This window comes from Cydia pomonella, chromosome 25 (assembly GCF_033807575.1).
Source record: "Cydia pomonella isolate Wapato2018A chromosome 25, ilCydPomo1, whole genome shotgun sequence".
Lineage (NCBI taxonomy): Eukaryota > Metazoa > Arthropoda > Insecta > Lepidoptera > Tortricidae > Cydia > Cydia pomonella.
In genome coordinates, this window is record NC_084727.1 from 11,183,535 (window position 1) to 11,206,098 (window position 22,564).

The 22,564-nt window shown below is 39.4% G+C and overlaps 1 protein-coding gene across 1 annotated transcript in view; it reads right to left on the reverse strand.

The window, feature by feature from the left end:
• Window positions 1-446: 446 nt before the first annotated feature.
• The window catches only part of LOC133531612 (coiled-coil domain-containing protein 186), a 44,017-nt gene continuing 21,899 nt past the window's right edge, over window positions 447-22,564 (reverse strand). Inside the window, 10 exon segments of the mRNA XM_061869927.1 lie at window positions 447-799; window positions 2,287-7,886; window positions 9,674-9,820; window positions 11,445-11,465; window positions 13,025-13,099; window positions 14,302-14,433; window positions 15,985-16,023; window positions 18,596-18,702; window positions 20,559-20,643; window positions 22,226-22,327. Of these exon segments, the coding sequence (XP_061725911.1) occupies window positions 7,818-7,886; window positions 9,674-9,820; window positions 11,445-11,465; window positions 13,025-13,099; window positions 14,302-14,433; window positions 15,985-16,023; window positions 18,596-18,702; window positions 20,559-20,643; window positions 22,226-22,327 (777 nt within the window). The 3' untranslated portion in view covers window positions 447-799; window positions 2,287-7,817.

Consider the following 22,564-nt stretch of genomic DNA (forward strand, 5'->3'; position numbering starts at 1 on the left):
ATGACAATCGTGCGTTCCGCTATTGATAACTGGCCTCGTCGTTTGAGGGCCTGTGTCAAGGCCAGAGGAGGCCATTTTGAATGATATTGTCATATGTAATTCCTGATTTTGTGTACTTCATTTTGATATATAGTTTATTCAACTTTCGTTCGTATATTTTATGTAGATAAAGATTACTGCAGCAACAGAATTTAGTAACCAACTAGGTATATTCTTTTTTGTTTGTTGCACGAACCCCTCCTCTTAGGTGAAGGGGAAGGCCTCCTCTAAAGATTTCCATTCTTTACAGATGTAAAAGTCTCTAAGTGTCAGAGATAAACGGTCCAAGACTTGAATTCTTAATTCACTATGGAAAATATTCTCAAGCGAGAACATTTTTCATGCAAAAGGGAGAACGTTGTCGAGAACGGCGCAACTGTGTATGGGAAAACAATAAAATACATGAGGAATGCTCAAAATATAATTTACATAATATAACCATGTCGTTAAAATTCCATACTATACAACAATACTTCGTCACTGGGTTACACAGAGGTATACACATGTTATTATAATGTCTTTAGGCTGGTGCACACCGGGTGCGCGTGCGTAGACATGCGCGTTGTAATATACTGATTCTTATAAGAACATTTTAGCGCGCGCGCATGTCACGTCTACGAACACAGCCGGTGTGCACTCCGGCCCATTTCTCGAACGGTATTAGAGTAATATTATTGGTATGGAAGGTGGAGGTAAGGAATGGAATCTCCATATGCCAAAAAGTGTCATCAAAAACCTTAAATAGGTGGCGCTACAATACCTAGAGCATAGATTTATAACTAACCTAGATGCCTAGTCTGTACATCCCTAGTGAAGCCATTTCGAGTACGACATTATGTCGCCCTCGTGTCATCGTATCCGAACGGCCCTCGCAGTACTCAAGGTCGAGTTGGTTTGTGTACACCTCCTGGTTATAAATTAAAAAATACAAGAAAGATGGTTGTTTGTGCGGTGAATTGGTGTCACAACACATCAGTGAATAAAAACAAACCGCCTGATATAACATTTCATGCGTAAGTATCCAGTTTAATGTGATATTTTTACGTAATTGTAAATACAAAAATCCAAATTTTCGTCAGCCGCCATTACTTATAAATGTTGCCAGGTGATATGAATCTTTTTTCCTCCAAATGAGGCATGACGATTACATTGATAAAATTAATATGCTTACTTTAAGTTCCTTGTATGACTATAGAAAATATTCTTTTTTAGTTTTTCATTATTTTATTTCAAATTATGTTTTGTCTTTTATAAAATTACAGTTTAAATTCATATTTTTATTTTGTGTGATATTCGTTTTAGATTTCCGACTGATCCGCTTCTGTCTGCGAGATGGACGGAAAAAATTAGATTAAATAGGAACGATGCAATATGGAAACCGACTAAACATAGTCGAATATGCTCTCGCCATTTTGATGAGCAAGTAAAGTAAATTTTATTTGTGGAACACAGGTGTTACAGTTAAGGTCTGTAAAAACGAAACGCAACTGTCACTGTCGCACTTATATGGAAGACTGATAGAGAGACACAAATCGTTTCGTTGTTCGAAGCAATAGCGATTGCCACCTTGGCTAGGCCTGCAGGTACAATTACTAGTACTGACGATAAATAGTTATTTGTTTTACAAGTGGAAAAGTTGTTGTTTAACCGCTCGTGCTAATATTGCTACTCGAGCTAAATAAAGATCCAAAATGTCGAAAAATGGAATCTTGAGCGTTGCGAGGGTTTCAAGTTACGAGAGTTAAACAAATTTTGCCCCAAGTGAAACACAAAACTTTTCACCACACTAACCCGAAGAAAATATTAGTCAAATAAAATCAAACCAAATCAAATCCAAATGATCGTCATTAAATATTTATCATTTAAAATCATTATTCCAAAGTCAATTCTACCAGCTATTATCTGTGCACATTTGTAAAATAAAAAAATAAACGTTTTTTTATTTAAACATTATTTCACAAAGTACAGAAATGCAAAGTCCTTAAAAGAAACCTTGAAAGCTTTTGCTACAAATTTAATATCTACATACACACTCCCAAATGATTGATAGCCAAGTATAAGGATGTGGTTAAAATCCATCTACTTTAAGGGGAATAAATGAACTCTGGCAACCCGTTTTTGTATATATGTGTGTGTCGCTGAGCGTAAGACACGAGCGTCGCACGCACACATCGATCGAGTTTCGGCTTCACTTTTGGCAGATTAGCCTTATGAGGACTAACTGTCTATGTGTGATAGGTCAGTGACCTAGAGTACTTGAACAAAAAAATCAAATCATAGACAGCGCACTTCACTCCGTCAATAACGCCTAGGTTCTTAGCTACTCTAGCGCTACTTTGAAGAGATTTGGAACTAATATTTATAGGTGACAGCTGGACACTTTTGCAACAATTCTACTATAAGAGATGCCACTCCTCTTAATTCCACACTCCATAATTATTAGTACACGAACTGTCAAATCGTATGAAGTACCATGGCAACCCACTCATAATAAAAGACTAATCATCATCATCATCATCGTCTCCTAGCCGTGTTCGGCCACAGCAACTGCTTTCTACCGCTGAGAGTGTCGCTGGTGCGCTCTCAGGTGACTGACGTAGCCAATCTTAGCAGCGAATGTGCGGCCACACTCGCTGCAGGTCAGCACCCCTCCGACGTAATACCGACTAATACCGTTCGGGGAATGGGCCCCTGGAGGGTAGAGGTAAGGAGAACAATCTGTTATGGGAGAACTGTTGCTAGTGTCCAGCTGGCAGCTGTAAATAATAGTTCGCAAACTCTCCGGTGGCGCTAGGGTAGCACAAGGACATGACATGAACTTAGACATTATTGACGTGCGCTGTCAGTGATCTGATTTTTTTTATCAAAGTCGAAAAATTGTTCGCGATGTCTTGTGGCGCCACCTATTGAAGGTTTTTTGATGGACACTTCATACACCCGTCGTTTTACTCGTTCAGATACATCGGAGCGGCCAAAGTGCTCAAAATATGTGAACACGCACTTAAACTTCTTAATAATACAGGCTTTGCTCAGATATTTTATATCAACTTGGCCGATACGATAACGATTAGGTTCATGTCATCTCCTTGTGCTACCCTAGCGCCACCGGAGTCAGGAGAGATTTTGAACTATTTACAGCTGACAGCTGGATACTTGAAACAGTTCTCCTGAGATTGTTCTTCTTACCTCTACCTTCCATAGAGCGAGGTTTCCTAAACAACCTGAACTCAGCTATATTGTTAAGACAATAAGAGCGTGTGTAGGTCATTTTGAACACCACCGCATAGCTGCTATAGCTATACAGTCAAGGAATCTAATTTCCGTACTATTTCGGATCTTGTCACAGTGAGAATCACTCTCACTCCACCCGCAGCGGCTGTATGTTTGTATTTACGTATAGGGACCATCCGGTTTGGAGGGACTGCCATCTTGTGGCCTGAATCGGAAACACAAACATGTACATTGACAATTCACGCCGAAGCAAGTGCTGCCATCTACCGTTCTCGTACGTTTTCCTGTGCATAGTAGTATGGAAGGTAGAGGCAAGGAACAAAATCTCCTTATACCAAAAAGTGTCCGATAAAACACCATAAATAGGTGGCGCTACAATACCTAGAATACTTGAGAAAAAAATCTAATCATAGACAGCGCACTTTACTCCGTCAATAGCGCCTAGGTTCTTAGCTACTCTAGCGCTACTTTGGAGAGATTTGGAACTATTATTTATAGCTGACAGCTGGACACTTTTGCAACAATTCTGCCTAAGGAGTTTCTGTTTCTTGCCTCTACCTTCCATACATAGTAGCTTCTGTCATGGGCTACATTTGAAGCATAAACTTCACATTTACACCTCGCGCTAAAAATCTGACGTCTCCTATGCTGCCCCCTACAGTTTATACACGCTCCCTATATATGTTCGCGATAAACTCGAAAACTACTGAACGGATTTCCATGCGGTTTTTTACCTATACATTAATTGATGGAGCCATGAATACTATAATAATAAAAATAACTAACAATTTCGTAATATTATGAGGTCAGTCACACCAGCACCGCTGAAAACGAGAGCTAAGTAGAGCTCAGTTACTTGGGCAGAGACGTGTAGGTAGGAGATTGATAGTCTTTCCTACATATGTGTCTCTGATAAATACATTTATTTGGGCTAAAATGGTTACGGAATTACGGAAATACCAGCATTTTTCCTATGGACAGTATAGATATTATACTAATTAAGGATGGTATTCCACCTGTCCAATTTCTTTGTGCAATGTGCATTACGTCTCACTCTCTCATTAAGTAAAATGTGAGATGCAAATACACATTGGACCATAAAATTCGATAGGTGGAATACTATCCTAAGGCTTTTAATATGCAGTTTTTAGAAGAAAATGACGCCGTATATTTTAGAGCTAAAGACAATCTATATTTTATGGTGTCCACAGGAAAGACGTATAATGCTAAAATTAGTTTTTGATCCATTTGTGACGTTGCGTTTGGTTAAGTTTGCTCGGCCTGTGTCCGTTTTTAGGGTTCCGTAGTCAACTAGGAACCCTTATAGTTTCGCCATGTCCATCTGTCTGTCTGTCTGTCCGAGGCTTTGCTCCGTGGTCGATAGTGCTAGAAAGCTGAAATTTTGCATGGAATTTTTTTTTGCTTTAACCCTACAGTGTGGGATATCGTTGGAAAGGTTTTTCAAAACTAATAGGGGTCTTCAACAGACATTTCTTGATAAAGTGAATATATTCGGAGATAATTGCTCCGAAAGAAGAAAAATATGTGTGTCCCCCCCTCTAACTTTTGAACCATAGGCCCAAAAAATATGAAAAAAATCTTGGAAATAGAGCTTAAGAAAGACATTAAATGAAAACTATAGCGGATATGATCAGTTTAGCTGTTTTTGAGTTAGCGCAAAAAGTTTCCCCTTCGTAGTAAAAAGACGTACACCCACAGTTCATCCCTTGGTTAACAATCTACCATACTTCTTCTTAGAGCTTACTCCAGTTTAGCTTATTGTGACGGAAGAGTAACTACGGAACCCTACTCTGAGCATGGCCTGACATGCTCTTGGCCGGTTTATTTTTTAATTATTAAAGCGGGTAGTTCAAAAACTCGCGCAGCTATTAATATCAACATTAGCTTAGAGCAGGGGTCACAGATCCGGACCGCCAACCTATTTTGTGCTGTACCATATAGAAATAAGTATCTAAGTATCGACATCTAGCATCGAGTAGCGGAATTATCAGTACTGCTACTTGACAATAGATGTCTCAAGGGTCGCGACTGACGAGAACTCTATTTTCAACTCCTGCTTGTAATATTAGTTGTAAATTGTTGAGCAATACAATTTTGGTCAGTCGAGACACTCGTGGCATCTAGTGACAAATAGCGGTACTGATAATTCCGCTACTCGATGCTAGATGTCGACTGCGAAAATAAAAAAAAGTTTAGGTACCAAAATTGATGTGTGGAGTGTGAGCTCTATGTTACTTATTTCTCTATGGCTGTACCTACTTTACATTCGCTTATTTAATAGACTGAAGTAGAAACGGACCCGGACGACAAGTTCATTTTAAAAAACGGGCTCCTGGCTTATAGTCTTTATTTGAGACCACGAAGACAATGTCGTCTTCGAAACGTCGGTCATTTTCAAGCTTTTTATACGAGATTAAGTCCCATATTAGTTAATAATTAGATTAATTACTTTAAATAAATGATTATAATATAAAGTTTACCACTTAATGTTCCGTACCATTGAAAATATTTACAAATAATATAATCTGAACAATATTTTTCAACAAATTTTATTTTATTATACCAAAAATCATACTTTTATTTAGGAATGTTTTATTTTAACGTAAATTCTGTTTTTATATTACAGCTCCTATAGTGACAGTTCGATTGGTCAGTGTACTCCGAATCTGTTTCGTTTTGTTCTCAAATAACAGGTACCTCTCGCGCACACAGGGGCGTCGCAAAGAGGGGGGGGGGGGGGCAGGAGAGGGGCAGCTGCCCCCCCTGGCTCGTTGAGCTCTGGCAACCTTACTCACCGACAGGAACACAACACTATGAGTAGGGTCTAGTGTTATTTGGCTGCGGTTTTCTGTAAGGTGGAGGTACTTCCCCAGTTGGGCTCTGCTCTAGATCTGGAATGACATCCGCTGGCTGTGCCCTACCACACAGAGCGAGATGACATTCACAATGCCCATACCTCTCTTCTCTCAGATCTGTTAGTAAATTGGTCATTCGCACTGTCAATTTAGTATCTCGGGTATTTTTATAATCGACATCGTTTAGTATATAGACATTACTATACAAAGCAACACATTACAACGTATATTACACACACACCTGCAACATATGTCAAACGAGTTGCATATCGAATACGCAAACATTGACAAATATAAATAAATACTTCATTTTTACTTATTAACTAAGTCATTTTGTTCGAACGTTATCTTTACGGTAAAATGTTAAGGCGGAAGTAGTATTTTGTGTGACTGCTACATAATGAAAGGCATTTAAATACGAGTGTGGCTTTAAGAAACGAATGAAGTGAGTTTCTTAAAAGGACCACACGAGTGTTCAAATGCCTTATTATGTAAAGTTACATACACTATTTTATCTACACACATATTATAAACTTTCTATGATATAACTAACCTCATATTACATCCGACATTGGGGCATCGTTGCTCTGATACCTAAGTGTGTAGATAAAATAAATTATACAAATACATTAAAGCAATGGTAATTACTAATTACCATAGTTTTTAAACGATGAATTATGAATAATATAAACATTTAATATTAATTTACTTTTAAATTATATTCAGCACTTTAAATACTAGTTAATTTTTTAATACTCAATCACATAATCCATTTATCATTTATTTTTGTATCAGGACATAATAACAATGATTTGATTTATCCATAATTATACGGCGGAAAGCAGTTGACAAACAGACCTATCTAGACTATCGAGGGTGACAAACAGACCTATCTAGACTATCGAGGGTGACAAACAGACCTATCTAGACTATCGAGGGTGACAAACAGACCTATCTAGACTATCGAGGGTGACAAACAGACCTATCTAGACTATCGAGGGTGACAAACAGACCTATCTAGACTATCGAGGGTGACAAACAGACCTATCTAGACTATCGAGGGTGACAAACACCTCTTCGTGTTTTTTCGTAACAAAATACTAACAAATGGTTTCTATGAAATCCAAGTGTGATAAAATTGATATATAAAATGAAGGTTGAAAATAAATAATGAAATGATGGTGTTTTCGTAAATGTTAGAAACCTAAGAAGCAGATAAGCTGTTATCCACAGAAAGTCTATGAAAAATAACGAAATGGAAGGATTTAAAAATATATATACCGTTGTCTAAGTACCCTCAACACAAGCCTTATTGAGCTTACTGTGGGACTTAGTCAATTTGTGTAATAATGTCCTATTATATTTATTTATTTATATTATATTTTATATAAATTTTGGGACACATGTTTTCCTATTAGGATCGAAATAGCTCGTGATTCAAGTTTGAAAAATATAGTAGTGAACTAATTTAAATGAAACGGTCCTCATACGGTTTGTCTCGTATATCGTGTCATTCATGACGACGTGTGACGAGTCAAGTCTCGTAATTCTATGTTATTAAAGGTTATATTTGACAAATCTGCGCGCCATCGTGGATGGCACGAACTATATTTTGTTACACAAGCCCCGTTTGGTTAACTTAGCACACAAGTTTAAACAAGTTTTCGGAAGTTACTTGGTGTTACCGTTTTTCTGTGCTTTTAGCCGCGCAATCTCTTCCCCCAGCGTGTCCATGTTTTCCTGAAAAATAATACAATAACTATTACTACATTCATCATAAGGAGAGAGACACATCCTCAGGAAGCCTGACACCCACCTATCTAAGGTGGCCCTGACCTGGAAGATGCCCGGAAAACGGAAACATGGTCGCCCTAAATCTACTTGGCGCCGTTCCGTGGAGCGAGAGTTGGGTGTGTTGGGGATGCGGTGGGAGGAGGTGATCCAAGCTGCCCAGGACCGGAGTCAGGGGAAGATAATGGTTCGGGCTCTACACCCCAGCCCCCCTGCTGCACGATGGAATGAAGAAGATATTCATCATCATGTCATTCACGAGGACACCTGCCTTGGTTCGTATTGGCAAGCCATTAATGATTAGATTTCTTACCAAAACGCGAGTTATTTCGTAGTCGACATCTAGCTTCAAGTAGCGGTTTCATCAGTACCGCTACTTGACACCAGATGTCACAAGTGTCGAAACTGACGAATAATGTATTGCCAAAACATTTACAATTAATATTACAAGCAGACGGAGTTGAAAATAGATTTCCGTTTAATCCGTTTATAATATTAGCTGAAAATTGTCGAGTATTAGACTTTTCGTTCGTCATGACATCTATTGTCAAGTAGCAGTACTGATAAATCCACTCCTTGACGCTAGATGTCGACTACGAAAATAATAAGCGTTTTGGTACAAAAACTGATGTATGGTGAGCACTCTAACTTAACTCTGCATTGACTTCAACAGAACAAAGTGAGGGCGTGTCATCATAAACATCATTATTTCATATAAATTTGACATTAAGGAAGATATTGCCACACTTTATTATGGCAAAGCTTGGTCCGGCTTTAGGGGTAAGCGAGGGTTGATTCCACTTCCGCGGTATTCTGCGTCAGCTATTGTTACCTTGAGTGTGATGTTCTCCAGGAACTGCTTCAGCGACAGCCCGCCGGGGGCGCCGCCCTGGCTCCTTATCTCCTCTCTCTCTATCATACATCTGTCCTGTTTCCACCACATACCTTGAGTGTGATGTTCTCCAGGAACTGCTTCAGCGACAGCCCGCCGGGGGCGCCGCCCTGGCTCCTTATCTCCTCTCTCTCTATCATACATCTGTCCTGTTTCCACCACATACCTTGAGTGTGATGTTCTCCAGGAACTGCTTCAGCGACAGCCCGCCGGGGGCGCCGCCCTGGCTCCTTATCTCCTCTCTCTCTATCATACATCTGTCCTGTTTCCACCACATACCTTGAGTGTGATGTTCTCCAGGAACTGCTTCAGCGACAGCCCGCCGGGGGCGCCGCCCTGGCTCCTTATCTCCTCTCTCTCTATCATACATCTGTCCTGTTTCCACCACATACCTTGAGTGTGATGTTCTCCAGGAACTGCTTCAGCGACAGCCCGCCGGGGGCGCCGCCCTGGCTCCTTATCTCCTCTCTCTCTATCATACATCTGTCCTGTTTCCACCACATACCTTGAGTGTGATGTTCTCCAGGAACTGCTTCAGCGACAGCCCGCCGGGGGCGCCGCCCTGGCTCCTTATCTCCTCTCTCTCTATCATACATCTGTCCTGTTTCCACCACATACCTTGAGTGTGATGTTCTCCAGGAACTGCTTCAGCGACAGCCCGCCGGGGGCGCCGCCCTGGCTCCTTATCTCCTCTCTCTCTATCATACATCTGTCCTGTTTCCACCACATACCTTGAGTGTGATGTTCTCCAGGAACTGCTTCAGCGACAGCCCGCCGGGGGCGCCGCCCTGGCTCCTTATCTCCTCTCTCTCTATCATACATCTGTCCTGTTTCCACCACATACCTTGAGTGTGATGTTCTTCAGGAGCGTGTCCTCTAGAACGCTCTGCAGCCTCTTGTTCATCTCCAGGGACAGCTCCAGCGACATTCCTCCAGGGTCTCCACCCCACAGCGCCGCCATGGCGCCGCCCCCGAACTTCGCTATCTCTTTCTGTGAAAATATAAGTGTTGTCAATAACAGTCGGCAACTCCGTCCACACCTAGTGTCTTGTCCGTTAGGGTAGAACTGACCGTAATATACAATGTGTTTGTCCACGTATAGTCGAGCCGTTAACCACGTATAGTACGATGAATTTTATCGACAAATCACACCCCATACCTATGTTATTTTTAACCATTTTAAAAATGCACCCTTTCAAAGTTTTATGATGTCAAACACTACTGTACTGTATTGTACCATTATCTGTCCATTTACCATTAACCTTAGTTTACTTAATATTCTAGTATTACCCTTATTTTCATAAGTTACTCTACGGTTTACGACTTGTGCTAGTGCTGCCTCTGGCGGCAGAACATTGCAGTAATACCGTAGCAGTGGTGTTCAATACAGTTCACATCTGGCGAATACACGTGCAATTAGTGGGCCTTAAGAAAAAAGGCGCCGTTGGCCAGACGTGAACGCACTTTTAGACACTGAACAATTGGATAGCAAACGATTTTTTTTTCAGACTATTACGATCACGTACGGTCACGTCTGAAAATATCGATACGAACAAAAGTGCCAAAAATATGTATACACGACTTTATTGCCCATATATGAAGGTAGTGTATACATATTCTTGGCACATTTTTCGTACCGATATTTTCAGACGTGACTGTACAGTTAAAATGCTTGTCATTAATATATTCTAAAATTTCCTAATTAACTATAATTATAAAAAGAAAATGGATACAAAAATACAATTGTTACTTCTATTGATTGACGGCCAAATATGTTTTAAAAACAATTCCTAGCTGAGCAACTTTTCAAATCTCGAATTTTTGAAGCTATGTTTCTGTCGCGCTGCGGTGCGCGGGAGTGCGTGCGTGCGATAAGGACAACTGCAGCTCGGACTAAAATTCCCACGCAAAAAACTCTAAAATCGAGGTTTCACTCTCTACTGTTTCCTCCTCCAAAACGCAACCAATCATTATGAAATTTCGGAAACTGCAAGAGGAAGAAATAATCTATGCTGCTATGTTTTGATTTTTTGTATATTTGTTGTCATATTTGTATACTGCGCCTTTTTTAGCAGCCAATTAAATTGAGCCGTTTTTCAGATTTCGAGGCGCTGTAAGTTTTTTCAAAATAAAATAATCCAATAAAGCAAAACAGCGGCACAGATATTGATGAAATTGATTTTATTTGAAAAAATCATTGCTCTAGTTTAAAAATCCAGGGAGGAAACAGTTAGACAGCTAGGAATTCCTCTTAACTAAATGATCCAATTCCGCTGTTTATATATATATATATATATATATATATATATATATATATATATATATATATATATATATATTTATAATAATAAATATTATAGGACATTATTACACAAATTGACTAAGTCCCACAGTAAGCTCAATAAGGCTTGTGTTGAGGGTACTTAGACAACGATATATATAATATATAAATACTTAAATACATAGAAAACACCCATGACTCAGGAACAAATATCCATGCTCATCACACAAATAAATGCCCTTACCAGGATTTGAACCCGGGACCATCGGCTTCGTAGGCAGGGTCACTACCCACTAGGCCAAACTGTATATGTAGCTGTATGTTTGTCACTCACCTTGGTTAACCTCCGAGGCGGCTATCAGTATGCAGCGTGAAATCGGGATTGTTCACAATATTATTACATACATACATACATATTATTTTACCAAAGTTGTTAACCCTTTATAAGGCATAAAGGGTGCCGGGAATCAAAGCCAGACCAAAATAAGTTGGAAGCGATTTTGATAGCCCAGAATTGTACTGTCTTACATGGCTCAAAACGACGACGCCATACCTTTGGCCTTTGATTCATTAGATGGCGCTACTTTGTAATATTTTTGGGACCCGGGTACGTCCTTAAACTACGTCCAAAAGAGAGGTATGGGAATTGTGAATGTCATCTCGCTCTGTGTGGTAGGGCACAGCACAGCGGATGTCATTCCAGATCTAGAGCAGAGCCCAACTGGGGAAGTACCTCCACCTTACAGAAAATCGCAGCCAAATAACACTAGACCCTACTCATAGTGTTGTGTTCCTGCCGGTGAGTAAGGTTGCCAGAGCTCAACTAGGGGGGCGGGGCGGGTTTAGGGTCGGCAACGCGCATGTAACTCCTCTGGAGTTGCAGGCGTACATAGGCTACGGAGACTGCTTACCATCATCAGCGGGCCGTATGCTTGTTTGCCACCGACGTAGTATAATTTTTTTTTTTAACAAATTTAACACATCAGAGAAAGAATCAGATCAGAGGGATCAAAATCAAATGGCGTTGCGTTCTAAAAGTTTTCATGATGTGTCGAAAGACGGTAGTAAATTTACTTGGCTACAAATTTTTCTTTGACAATCCACCTCTATTTCACATTATCTTTGCTTATAATAACAAGATCACCGCTTTGAAATGAATATTGGAAATGGAGACGGGCCAAATATACGGTATTCGGCTAATTTTTCAATGTTCCCGCGAGTTATTGGGTTAAAGTGCCGAATATTAGGTAAATAATATTTATTATGTTTGTCTTTATTATATTTTTCAGTCATGAATAAAACACATGATCCGACATTGAGTCCATAGGTTGTTTTGATTATATGGAGAGTGTAAAAATAATAATATTCGAATTCGGAACTCCATATTCGGCCCATCTCTAATAGGGTTGTTTCCATCTACAAATTTTAGGGCAGAATTGTATCCCAATAAATTCTTTTGGATTATAAGAACATGTTAAACTACTTAAAATACCTTTTGGCACACGTCACGTGACCAAGCTCGAAACGTCATTGAAGATTCTGATGACGTCACAACTCTCGGATTGACACTGTTGACAGTTAGGCGATAAACAACAAATGACAAATGTCAGTTGACAATTCGTATCTTCTACGTGCGTATGTAGTTATGTGTCAAACCGTAAACTGTGACGTCACACAACTTTCAAACAGCGTTTTGGGCGCGAAAGCATCTGTCAAAATATATTTTGTTAATTTAACATATTTAAAGCCGTTTTTGGTATAAAAGTTGAATTTTAGGGCAACTTTTAATTAATATAGAACGTAATACGTATAACTCGCGAATAGCAGTCCTGCCCGAGACGAAACTTTTCCTTTGTTAAGAATACAGTGGAAGCTAACATGAACTGTATTACAAGTAAGTAAAGCATGTTTTACCTTGTTGGAGTCGCTGGCGGTGGAGGCGAGCGCCTGCGCGGGTAGATTGGGTAGCAAATGCCGCAGCAGCCGAGACTGCAATCGAATAAAAACAGATTGAAAAAGATAGTACCTATGTATGGGGTGGACAAATCACAGATGCGAACAGAATAGAGATAACATATATCGTCAGCAAACATTAAAAAAATTGTCAGCCGGTTGTATCGCGGTGGAAAGACCGTCAGCTGTTAGCCTGAACATGTGAAAAAAAATACGTGCCTACCTCTTTGTGACACCTCACTCAATAGACGTCTTAAATGATACAACTTGCAAAGTTTCATCATATCATGCAGTATCATAAAAAAATATATATATTATAGGACATTATTACACAAATTGACTAAGTCCCACGATAAGCTCAATAAGGCTTGTGTTGAGGGTACTTAGTCAACGATATATATATATAATATATAAATATTTATAAATACTTAAATACATAGAAAACATCCATGACTCAGGAACAAATATCCATGCTCATCACACGAATATATGTCCTTACCAGGATTTGAACCCGGGACCATCAGCTTCGTAGGCAGGGTCACTACCCACTAGGCCAAACCGGTAGGTCGGTCTTTATCATAAAAAGGATAAAGATAATAGATGTTCGATCGTGACGACCACAAAACATGTTCAAACATGTACGACAACAGCAAGGAAGGCAGGTTGTTTTAACATGTTCATGCGACCAGTTGACGGTCTTTTCACCGCGACACAACCGGCTGTAGATTTTTTTATTTACAATAACATCTCAACAATCTAACAAAGTTACAGTCATCATCAACTGAATTTATTTACTTCTTTTACGTGTTTGGCTCGCTGCCGTTCCTTGACCAACACAGTGGCAGCTGATGTCCACGAGGGCTCATTGCACATCGCCCTTAACCACTTTAAGAGGTTTTACTCGGCATGCCATTGGTCATCGAAATCTGTTTCTGGCCCGCGGTCTAAAGACACGTGATCGTATATAAACTCGTTGTAGACATACGATGCGTTCTACCAGCGCCTGCCGGTCTGTCCTGAACCTTACTGCACAACACATAAGGTCCACAGTATGTATGTCAGTACCTTCCCCCGCAGCTCGTCCGTCAGCTGCCTGGCGTGCTCCTCCAGGAACTCGCAGCGCTCGGCGCGCCTCGCCGCCGCTCGCTGCAGAGACACGATGCGTTCTACCAGCGCCTGCCGGTCTGTCCTGAACCTTACTGCACAACACATAAGGTCCACAGTATGTATGTCAGTACCTTCCCCCGCAGCTCGTCCGTCAGCTGCCTGGCGTGCTCCTCCAGGAACTCGCAGCGCTCGGCGCGCCTCGCCGCCGCTCGCTGCAGAGACACGATGCGTTCTACCAGCGCCTGCCGGTCTGGCTCTCGCACCTATAACATTAACTTCAATGAACTTGTTTGCAGTAAATGTCTTTTAAGGTACGTCAAACCTACTTAATTTGCTTACTAGGAGAGATCAAAGTGGCACTATTCTTGCCTGCTAGGAGGGATCAAAGTGGCACTATTCTTGCCTGCTAGGAGGGATCAAAGTTGAACTATTCTTGTCTGCTAGGAGGAATCAAGGTGGCACTATTCTCTCTACCAAAAGGGATCAAAGTGGCACTATTCATGCCTGCTAGGAGTGATCAAAGTGGCACTATTCTTGTCTGCTAGGTAGGAGGGATTGAAGTTGTACTTTTCTTTCCTGCTAGGACGGATCAAAGTGGCACTATTCTTGCCTGGTAGGAGGGATCAAAGTGGCCCTATTCATGCCTGCTAGGAGTGATCAAAGTGGCACTATTCTTGTCTGCTAGGTAGGAGGGATTGAAGTTGTACTTTTCTTTCCTGCTAGGACGGATCAAAGTGGCACTATTCTTGCCTGGTAGGAGGGATCAAAGTGACACTATTCTTCCCTGTCAAAAATGACAATATGGCGGACGAATGTTTGTAATGTCACCTTATTAACGAATTATGTTGCTTAAAATTTAGTTATTTCCTCACAAGTGTGATGAAAAACATTGTGCTACCACGTGCGCTACAAAAATTACGAACTCGTGTTAATTAAGCCCTCGCCTTCAGCTTCGGGATTAATCGAGCCTCGATCGTAAATTCTTGTTTACCGCCCTTAATACAAGATCTACTAATTCCAGCAGTAGGACTAAGTTATATTTGAACGATAGGCAACTAAGTTATTTGAACGATAGGTAACTAAGTTATTTGAACGATAGGTAACTAAGTTATTTCAACGATAGGTAACTAAGTTATTTGAACGATAGGTAACTAAGTTATTTGAACGATAGGTAACTAAGTTATTTGAACGATAGGTAACTAAGTTATTTCAACGATAGGTAACTAAGTTATTTGAACGATAGGTAACTAAGTTATTTGAACGATAGGTAACTAAGTTATTTGAACGATAGGTAACTAAGTTATTTGAACGATAGGTAACTAAGTTATTTCAACGATAGGTAACTAAGTTATTTCAACGATAGGTAACTAAGTTATTTGAACGATAGGTAACTAAGTTATTTGAACGATAGGTAACTAAGTGGCATTTACCTAAATCAAGCAATATAAAATTTCTACCATCTCGAAACAAATTCAACATGTTTAAAAAATACTAAATATCTAGACGAAAAATATCTACACCATTCATTGTATAAATACTACCTAAAGAAACAAGACAGAGCAAACTTCAACTTTTATTCAGCAAATAGGCCACAAGGGCACTTTTACACGTCAACATGGAATTTACATACAAGCAAAAACAAGCACATCAACAATTAACTGAAATTATCAATTCACTCTAAAGTATTATTATTACTTAAAGATGTATAAGGTCTCTTAATGACGAATTACAAAAATAATAATAACATTGAAAAAAAAAACTAAATTATTAAGAGGTGTAAATATCTGAATTATAAAAGGAATGTGGGACAACACCTTATTCAGTAATTTATTGAAAACGTTCGGGTTTTTGATCTGCAAAAAGTAAAAATGGTTATTTTAAAGTCGTTCTTACCGCGGTAGACGGAGGTGATTCCTTGACAGCGTGAAATATAATAAATATAGCAAATAAAGAAATACATACATAATTTTGATGTCAATATTTTTGACAACCTCGTTTGTCAGACCACGCTAAGTTGGCAACGATTTTAATAGCCCACATGCTCATAATAGTCAATGTAGTACATTATAAAATAGTTATTAACATAGGTTTAGTATATTAATAAGTTTCTAATATAATATGGAAATTGAATTCTGAAATGATTGTTTATTTATTATTTATTTTAAACTTTATTGTACAATAAAACAAAGTATAAATGGCGGACTTAATGCCTCAAGGCATTTTTTAAATCGAGAGTGAATAGACATCTTTTAGGTAAGCATGTTCCATCCTAGACTGCATCGGCACTTTCCATCAGGTGAGATTGTGGTCAAATGCTTACCTTTTCGGAATAAAAAAAAAAAAAAAATTCTCTACCAGTCAACCATAGGGCAAAACAGAAAATTAATAATCCAGCAGTAAACGTTATAATTTTAGTAAGTAAGTAAATATTCTTTATTGCATCAATAATAATTATACAATTTGCATATTATGTAAAACTACAAATAAATTTTAAATGAAAATAGAATCAAGTAAACAGGCGGACATTGCTAAAAAGCGATCTCTTCCAGACAACCTATAACCTGATAAATTCATAGAAATTTGACGTTTAAAATAACCCGTGCACCGTCTGGGCTATCAAAATCAGTGGTTCCTAACCTTTTCAGTCCTGTCACTCGTAAGACTAACTAGGGATCCTGATTTTACCCCTCCTCCCAATAATAATCAATAATCTTTCTTATGGGTCTAATCTTTGTTATTTTTAATTAAGTTTATTACCCCCGTGAAATACCAGTTTTAGGAACCGCTGCGCTACCACGGACAATCACTGAGAAATGTTTTCAAGAACAAAGGTTTTCTAACTTTAACTGGCATATATATATATATATATATATATATATATATATATATATATCTTACACCTTTAAACGAGCAATTCTTGTATATATATATGTATATATATTTCCGGGATCTCGGAAACGGCTCTAACGATTTTGCTGAAATTTGGTATATGGGGGTTTTTGGGGGTAAACAATCGATCTAGATTAGTCTTATGTTTGGGAAAACGCGTGTTTTCGAGTTTTCATGCGTTTTTTCTTTCGACGCAGAATATGGTCGCTAATTTCGTGTTGCCGGCCACTGTCCGTCTGGTCCAGCGGGTTAAGACGCGGACTGCTAAACGAGTATTACGGGTTCGAATCTCGCCCGGTGACTAACTTTTTTTTTTATATGTTCAAGTTTATATATAATTTTTTAATTTTTATTCTTTTAGACAAGTTTAATGTAGTAAAAAAATTTAGTTAAGATTATCACCTATACACCACCATATTACAATAAATAGTTATAACCGAGCAATGCTCGGTCGCCCAGGTACTATATATATATACGAACTCTTGTAAATTTCCTAAGAGTAACAAGAATTATTTTACATCATTAGCTTCTCTCCGCGATAACCTTAGCTCTCAATATAAGTACAATTTAAAACTGCCTCTAGTCAGAAATAAAACTTACGAAAAGCACATATATTGGTATGGTAGAGAATTGGTTGACTGGTAGAGAATGCCTTAAGGCATTAAGTCCGCCATTTGTACCTTCATGTATTGTGCAATAAAGATTAAATAAATAAATATATTACTGCCATTCGAGTCTTTAATCAGCATCCAGATGAATTAAAAATGTTAGATGACATAGAATTTATGCGTAGTTTAAAAAAATGGCTTATTAAGAATGAATTCTACTCTCTAAAGGATTTCTTTAAATTATATATTCGTCATGATACCGTATACTCTGTATAGATTGATATATGTGTTTAATGGAAATGTGTTTCTTACTTTTAAGTTAGTTTTAAGTGTATATTGTATACCTGAATTGGGTTACCGTTGAAACTTATACATGTAATTAAGAGGCTGTCAATACCTAAAGCGCGCACACTGTCTATTTGTATCGGAGTAAATGAGATAGCACTGTCGCATGTTACTGGGCCTGGGCAAGGGAATAATAAGAAAAATATTTAAATAAAAAAAAGTGGATTATTAGTGTAATATTTTACTCAACCACGGTTTAGATATAAATGATTTGAAATTGTGATTTTAATTGCAGACCCATAAGTCAAAACAATAAAGACATAGAACCGTTTAATTGTGATTTTAATACCAATCTTTGCAATTATTTTCTATCGAGCCGATTTCGTTCAATCGTGTATCGAGTACAACCACGGTCTTTGAAATATAATTAATATGAACATATATTTTTCTTACTTGACTAAAACAAATAGTCTTTCTTAAAAAACTGTTTAAGTAACATCAATTTCAAGGACATTGGGTGTTGACAGCCTCTTAAATAACATCTCTGTAACACGGTTGTACAATAAAGAATTATCTTATCTTATCTTATCTTATGCGGTTTGTGGGTATCCGGTCAGGTCGACATGGGCGCTAGAACCCGTACCTGCACGTCGGGCACGGCGCCCTCGTCGTGTCCGACGTCGTGTCCGACGTCGCGGCCGCTGTCCTCGTGCGGCGCGCTCTCGCCGCTGCTCAGCGACGTCACCGAACCTGGCGTTACATTTTACTTTTACAAGCCTTTGTTTTTCTTTATTTAAAAACAAAAAGTATGTTATAGTAATCAATTATTACAATATAGGGTAGTGGATATGACGTCCGACTTTCAATCCGGAGGTCCCGGGTTCAAATCCTGGCTCGTACCAATGAGTTTTTCAGAACTTATGTACGAAATATCATTTGATATTTACCACTAGCTTTTCGGTGAAGGAAAACATCGTGAGGAAACCTGCATACATCTGCGAAGAAATTCAAAGGTGTATGTGAAGTCCCCAATCCGCATTGGGCTAGCGTGGGGATTATAGCCCGAGCCCTCTCGCACATGAGAGGAGGCCTGTGCCCAGCACGTATATAGGCTGAATTTTTTTTTTATTATTAGGGTTTTTTTTTTATACCGCGACGGTGGCAAACAAGCATACGACCCGTCTGATGGTAAGCAGTCACCGTAGCCTATGGACGCCTGCAACACCAGAGGTGTTACATGCGCGTTGCCGACCCTTTAAAAACCTGTACACTCCTTTTTTGAAGAACCCCATACTGTAGTCCCTCGGGAAAACATTAGGGTAGGGTAACCAGACTTATAGACTTACAGTTTCCTCGATTACAGTATGAAAACCATATAACTTACATAAGTAATAAACTAGAAATAGAATTGAGTTGTCTTATCGATGTTACATAAAAACTCGTACAGCCGAAGCAAAAAAAAAATAGATAAATCGCAATAACAAACAAAAAGTTTTTGGACCCGGGTCCGTCCTTAAACTACGTCCAAAAGAGAGGTATGGGCATTGTGAATGTCATCTCGCTCTGTGTGGTAGGGCACAGCACAGCGGATGTTATTCCAGATCTAGAGCAGAGCCCAACTGGGGAAGTACCTCCACCTTACAGAAAACAGCAGCCAAATAACACTAGACCCTACTCATAGTGTTGTGTTCCTGCCGGTGAGTAAGGTTGCCAGAGCTCAACTAGGGGGGCGGGGCGGGTTTAGGGTCGGCAACGCGCATGTAACTCCTCTGGAGTTGCAGGCGTACATAGGCTACGGAGACTGCTTACCATCAGGCAGGCCGTATACTTGTTTGCCGCCGACGTAGTATAAAAAAAAGTTTAGTTAAAGTTAACCATCAAATTAAAGCCTATTAATAGACTGGAAGGTCAGTCGTTTGAAGCTAGAAAGCTTTTCTTTGAAAATATCTAAATTTACATGTTCGTACATATTTGTGAATAATATAAATGTATTTTACAAGCTTTTATTTAACTTGCCCTGTTAGTATGTATGGAACAAATCTTGCAAGTTAAATTTGACCCACTTCCCGGGTTCCGATGAAGCTGAAAATTTTGCATACATATGTAAGTCGGGTGACAATGCAATATTATGGTACTATCGAGCTGATCTGAAGATGGAGACAGGAGGTGGACATAGGAACTCTGCGATAAAACAACGCAACCTAATTGTGTTAGGGGTTTTTAGAATTGTCTCGATGAGTAATTAGTTGCCTGTGGAAAAAAAATCGGACAAGTGCGAGTCGGACTCGCCCACCGAGGGTTCCGTACTTTTAGTTTTTGTTGTTATAGCGGTAACAGAAATACATCTGTGAAAATTTCAACAGTGTAGCTATCACGGTTCATGAGATACAGCCTGGCGACAGACGGACGGACGGACAGCGGAGTCTTAGTAATAGGGTCCCGTTTTACCCTTTGGATACGGAACCCTAAAAAGTACAGTCAGTGATAAAAGCTTGTACCAAAAATGAAATTTTTGCCAAAGAATTTTATCTTTATCTTGAAACACTGGTAAAAAAAAAAAGGTACCATAGGGGTAGGGGTTAAAGCAGACGTGTAAGTATAGTTACCTGCGCGCGCGGCGGGCTGCGGGGGCTGGCGCGCCTGCAGCGCCTGCACGCGCTTCAGCGCGCGCGACAACTCGCGGTTCAGCTCCTGAAACAATACTACATTGTGCAACGAGGGGGGGTAAGTCAAATTTTGGACACAGGGGACCCGACAGGCTGGAGAGAATTGAAGACCCGAGTTTGCAATATTCTTACCCCCGGAGTTACACACGATGTTTTTCATCACACTTACGAAGAAAAAACTAAATTTTAAGCGAATTAATTCTTAAATACGGTGACATATCAAACATTCGTCCGCCATTTTGTAATTTCTTGACAGGGTGTTAAGCATCGAAGGCCCAGACCTATTCGGCATTCAGCCGCGATTGAAAATTATTTAAAAATATTTTAAACGGCTTTTAAATTTAAATTATTTATTTTATTTTTAATAAAAAAAATATTAAATTATAAATGTCAGTATTTTAAAAATAAAACTCATTTATGCTACTTGGTTTGTATGTATAAGTGACATAATTTAAAAGAAACTTTTTTTTCACAATCCATAACTCCCGCTGGAACAAAATAGCCCTTTGTCCTTCAGTACACCTGCATAAAATAAGATCGTTTTCGAGCAAGTGTGATGAAAAATAAATAAATGAATATTATAAGACATTATTACATAAATTGACTAAACATAAAGAAATATAAGTAAAAAAAGAGTGGTAACTGGTAAGTCCAGTCATCAGTTTTCTTACCAAAACACGAGTTATTTCGTAGTCGACATCTAGCGTCCAGTAGCGGATTTATCAGTACCGCTATTTGACATCAGATGTCACAAGTGTCGCTACTGACGAAAAATGTATTGCTCAACAATTTACAACTAATATTACAAGCAGAAGGAGTTGAAAGTAGAGTTAATCCGGTTATAATACTCGTATTAGCTGAAAATTGTTGAGCATTAGACTTTTCGTTCATCGCGACATCTACTGTCAAATTCCGCTGCTAGATACGAAATAACTCGCGTTTTGGTGAAAAAACTGATACGTAGTTACTCTTTATTTATTTATTATGGAATAATCGTACACAAACCGACCTAGTCCCACGGTAAGCGCAACAGGGTCTGTGTTGTGGCCATTGTGGCCACTAAACAACGATGTTAGAATAAAGATCGAATCGTCGACGATCCCAAACTCACAAGCGGCATTGAACCATTAAGTCTAAGGAGAGACTACCTCCTTGAGTGTGTTCTACCGCTTGTACAATGGGCTGTGCTCTGAAAAATTGTTTAACATGACGCCGCCGGCCGCGTTCTGTCCCCGCCCCGCTCGCGGCGGCAGGGTGCTCATCCTCACACCCTAGAGCCTAAATGGTCGCGCACTGTGCGGTTTAAGAGGAACTTCCTCCCACGAACGCTCCGGCTGTGGAATGAACTCCCTGCCGAGGTTTCCCCAAGAGGCGACAGTATGAGGTTCTTCAAAAAAGGAGTGCATAGGTTCTTAAAACGTAAGCAACGCGCGTGTGAATCCTCTGGAGTTGCAGGCTTCCATAGGCTACGGTGACTGCTTACCATCAGGCGGACCGTCTGCTTGTTTGCCACCGACGTGGTATTAAAAAAAAATGCTTTGATACATAGAAAACAGTGTTTAATTCAGTTGGTTTTAATATAATTATTACTAGCTACGTGAATGTACCTTGACCTGGCTGGCGTGTTTCTTCCTGAGCACGCCGTTCTCTCCCTTCTCCCACTCGAGCTGTTTGGCCGCCTCCGCCGCTTCCTCTTGAAGCTCAGCCACCTCAACAAACATTTAGTTTATTTTATTTTTTATGGCACAGAAGCTAACCTATCCACCATACGTAACCTTCTTTACCAGCCAATTCTACTCATGAAAAATCCAGTATTTTCTCAAAACGTTGAAATTCAGGGACCCTTCCACCCCTTCACAGAAAAAAGCCTTTAAAATGGCTAAGTCGTTTATCGAATAGTCCCAACGTTTGGCTTTCCCTTTTAATTGTTTACCCGTTCATTTGAT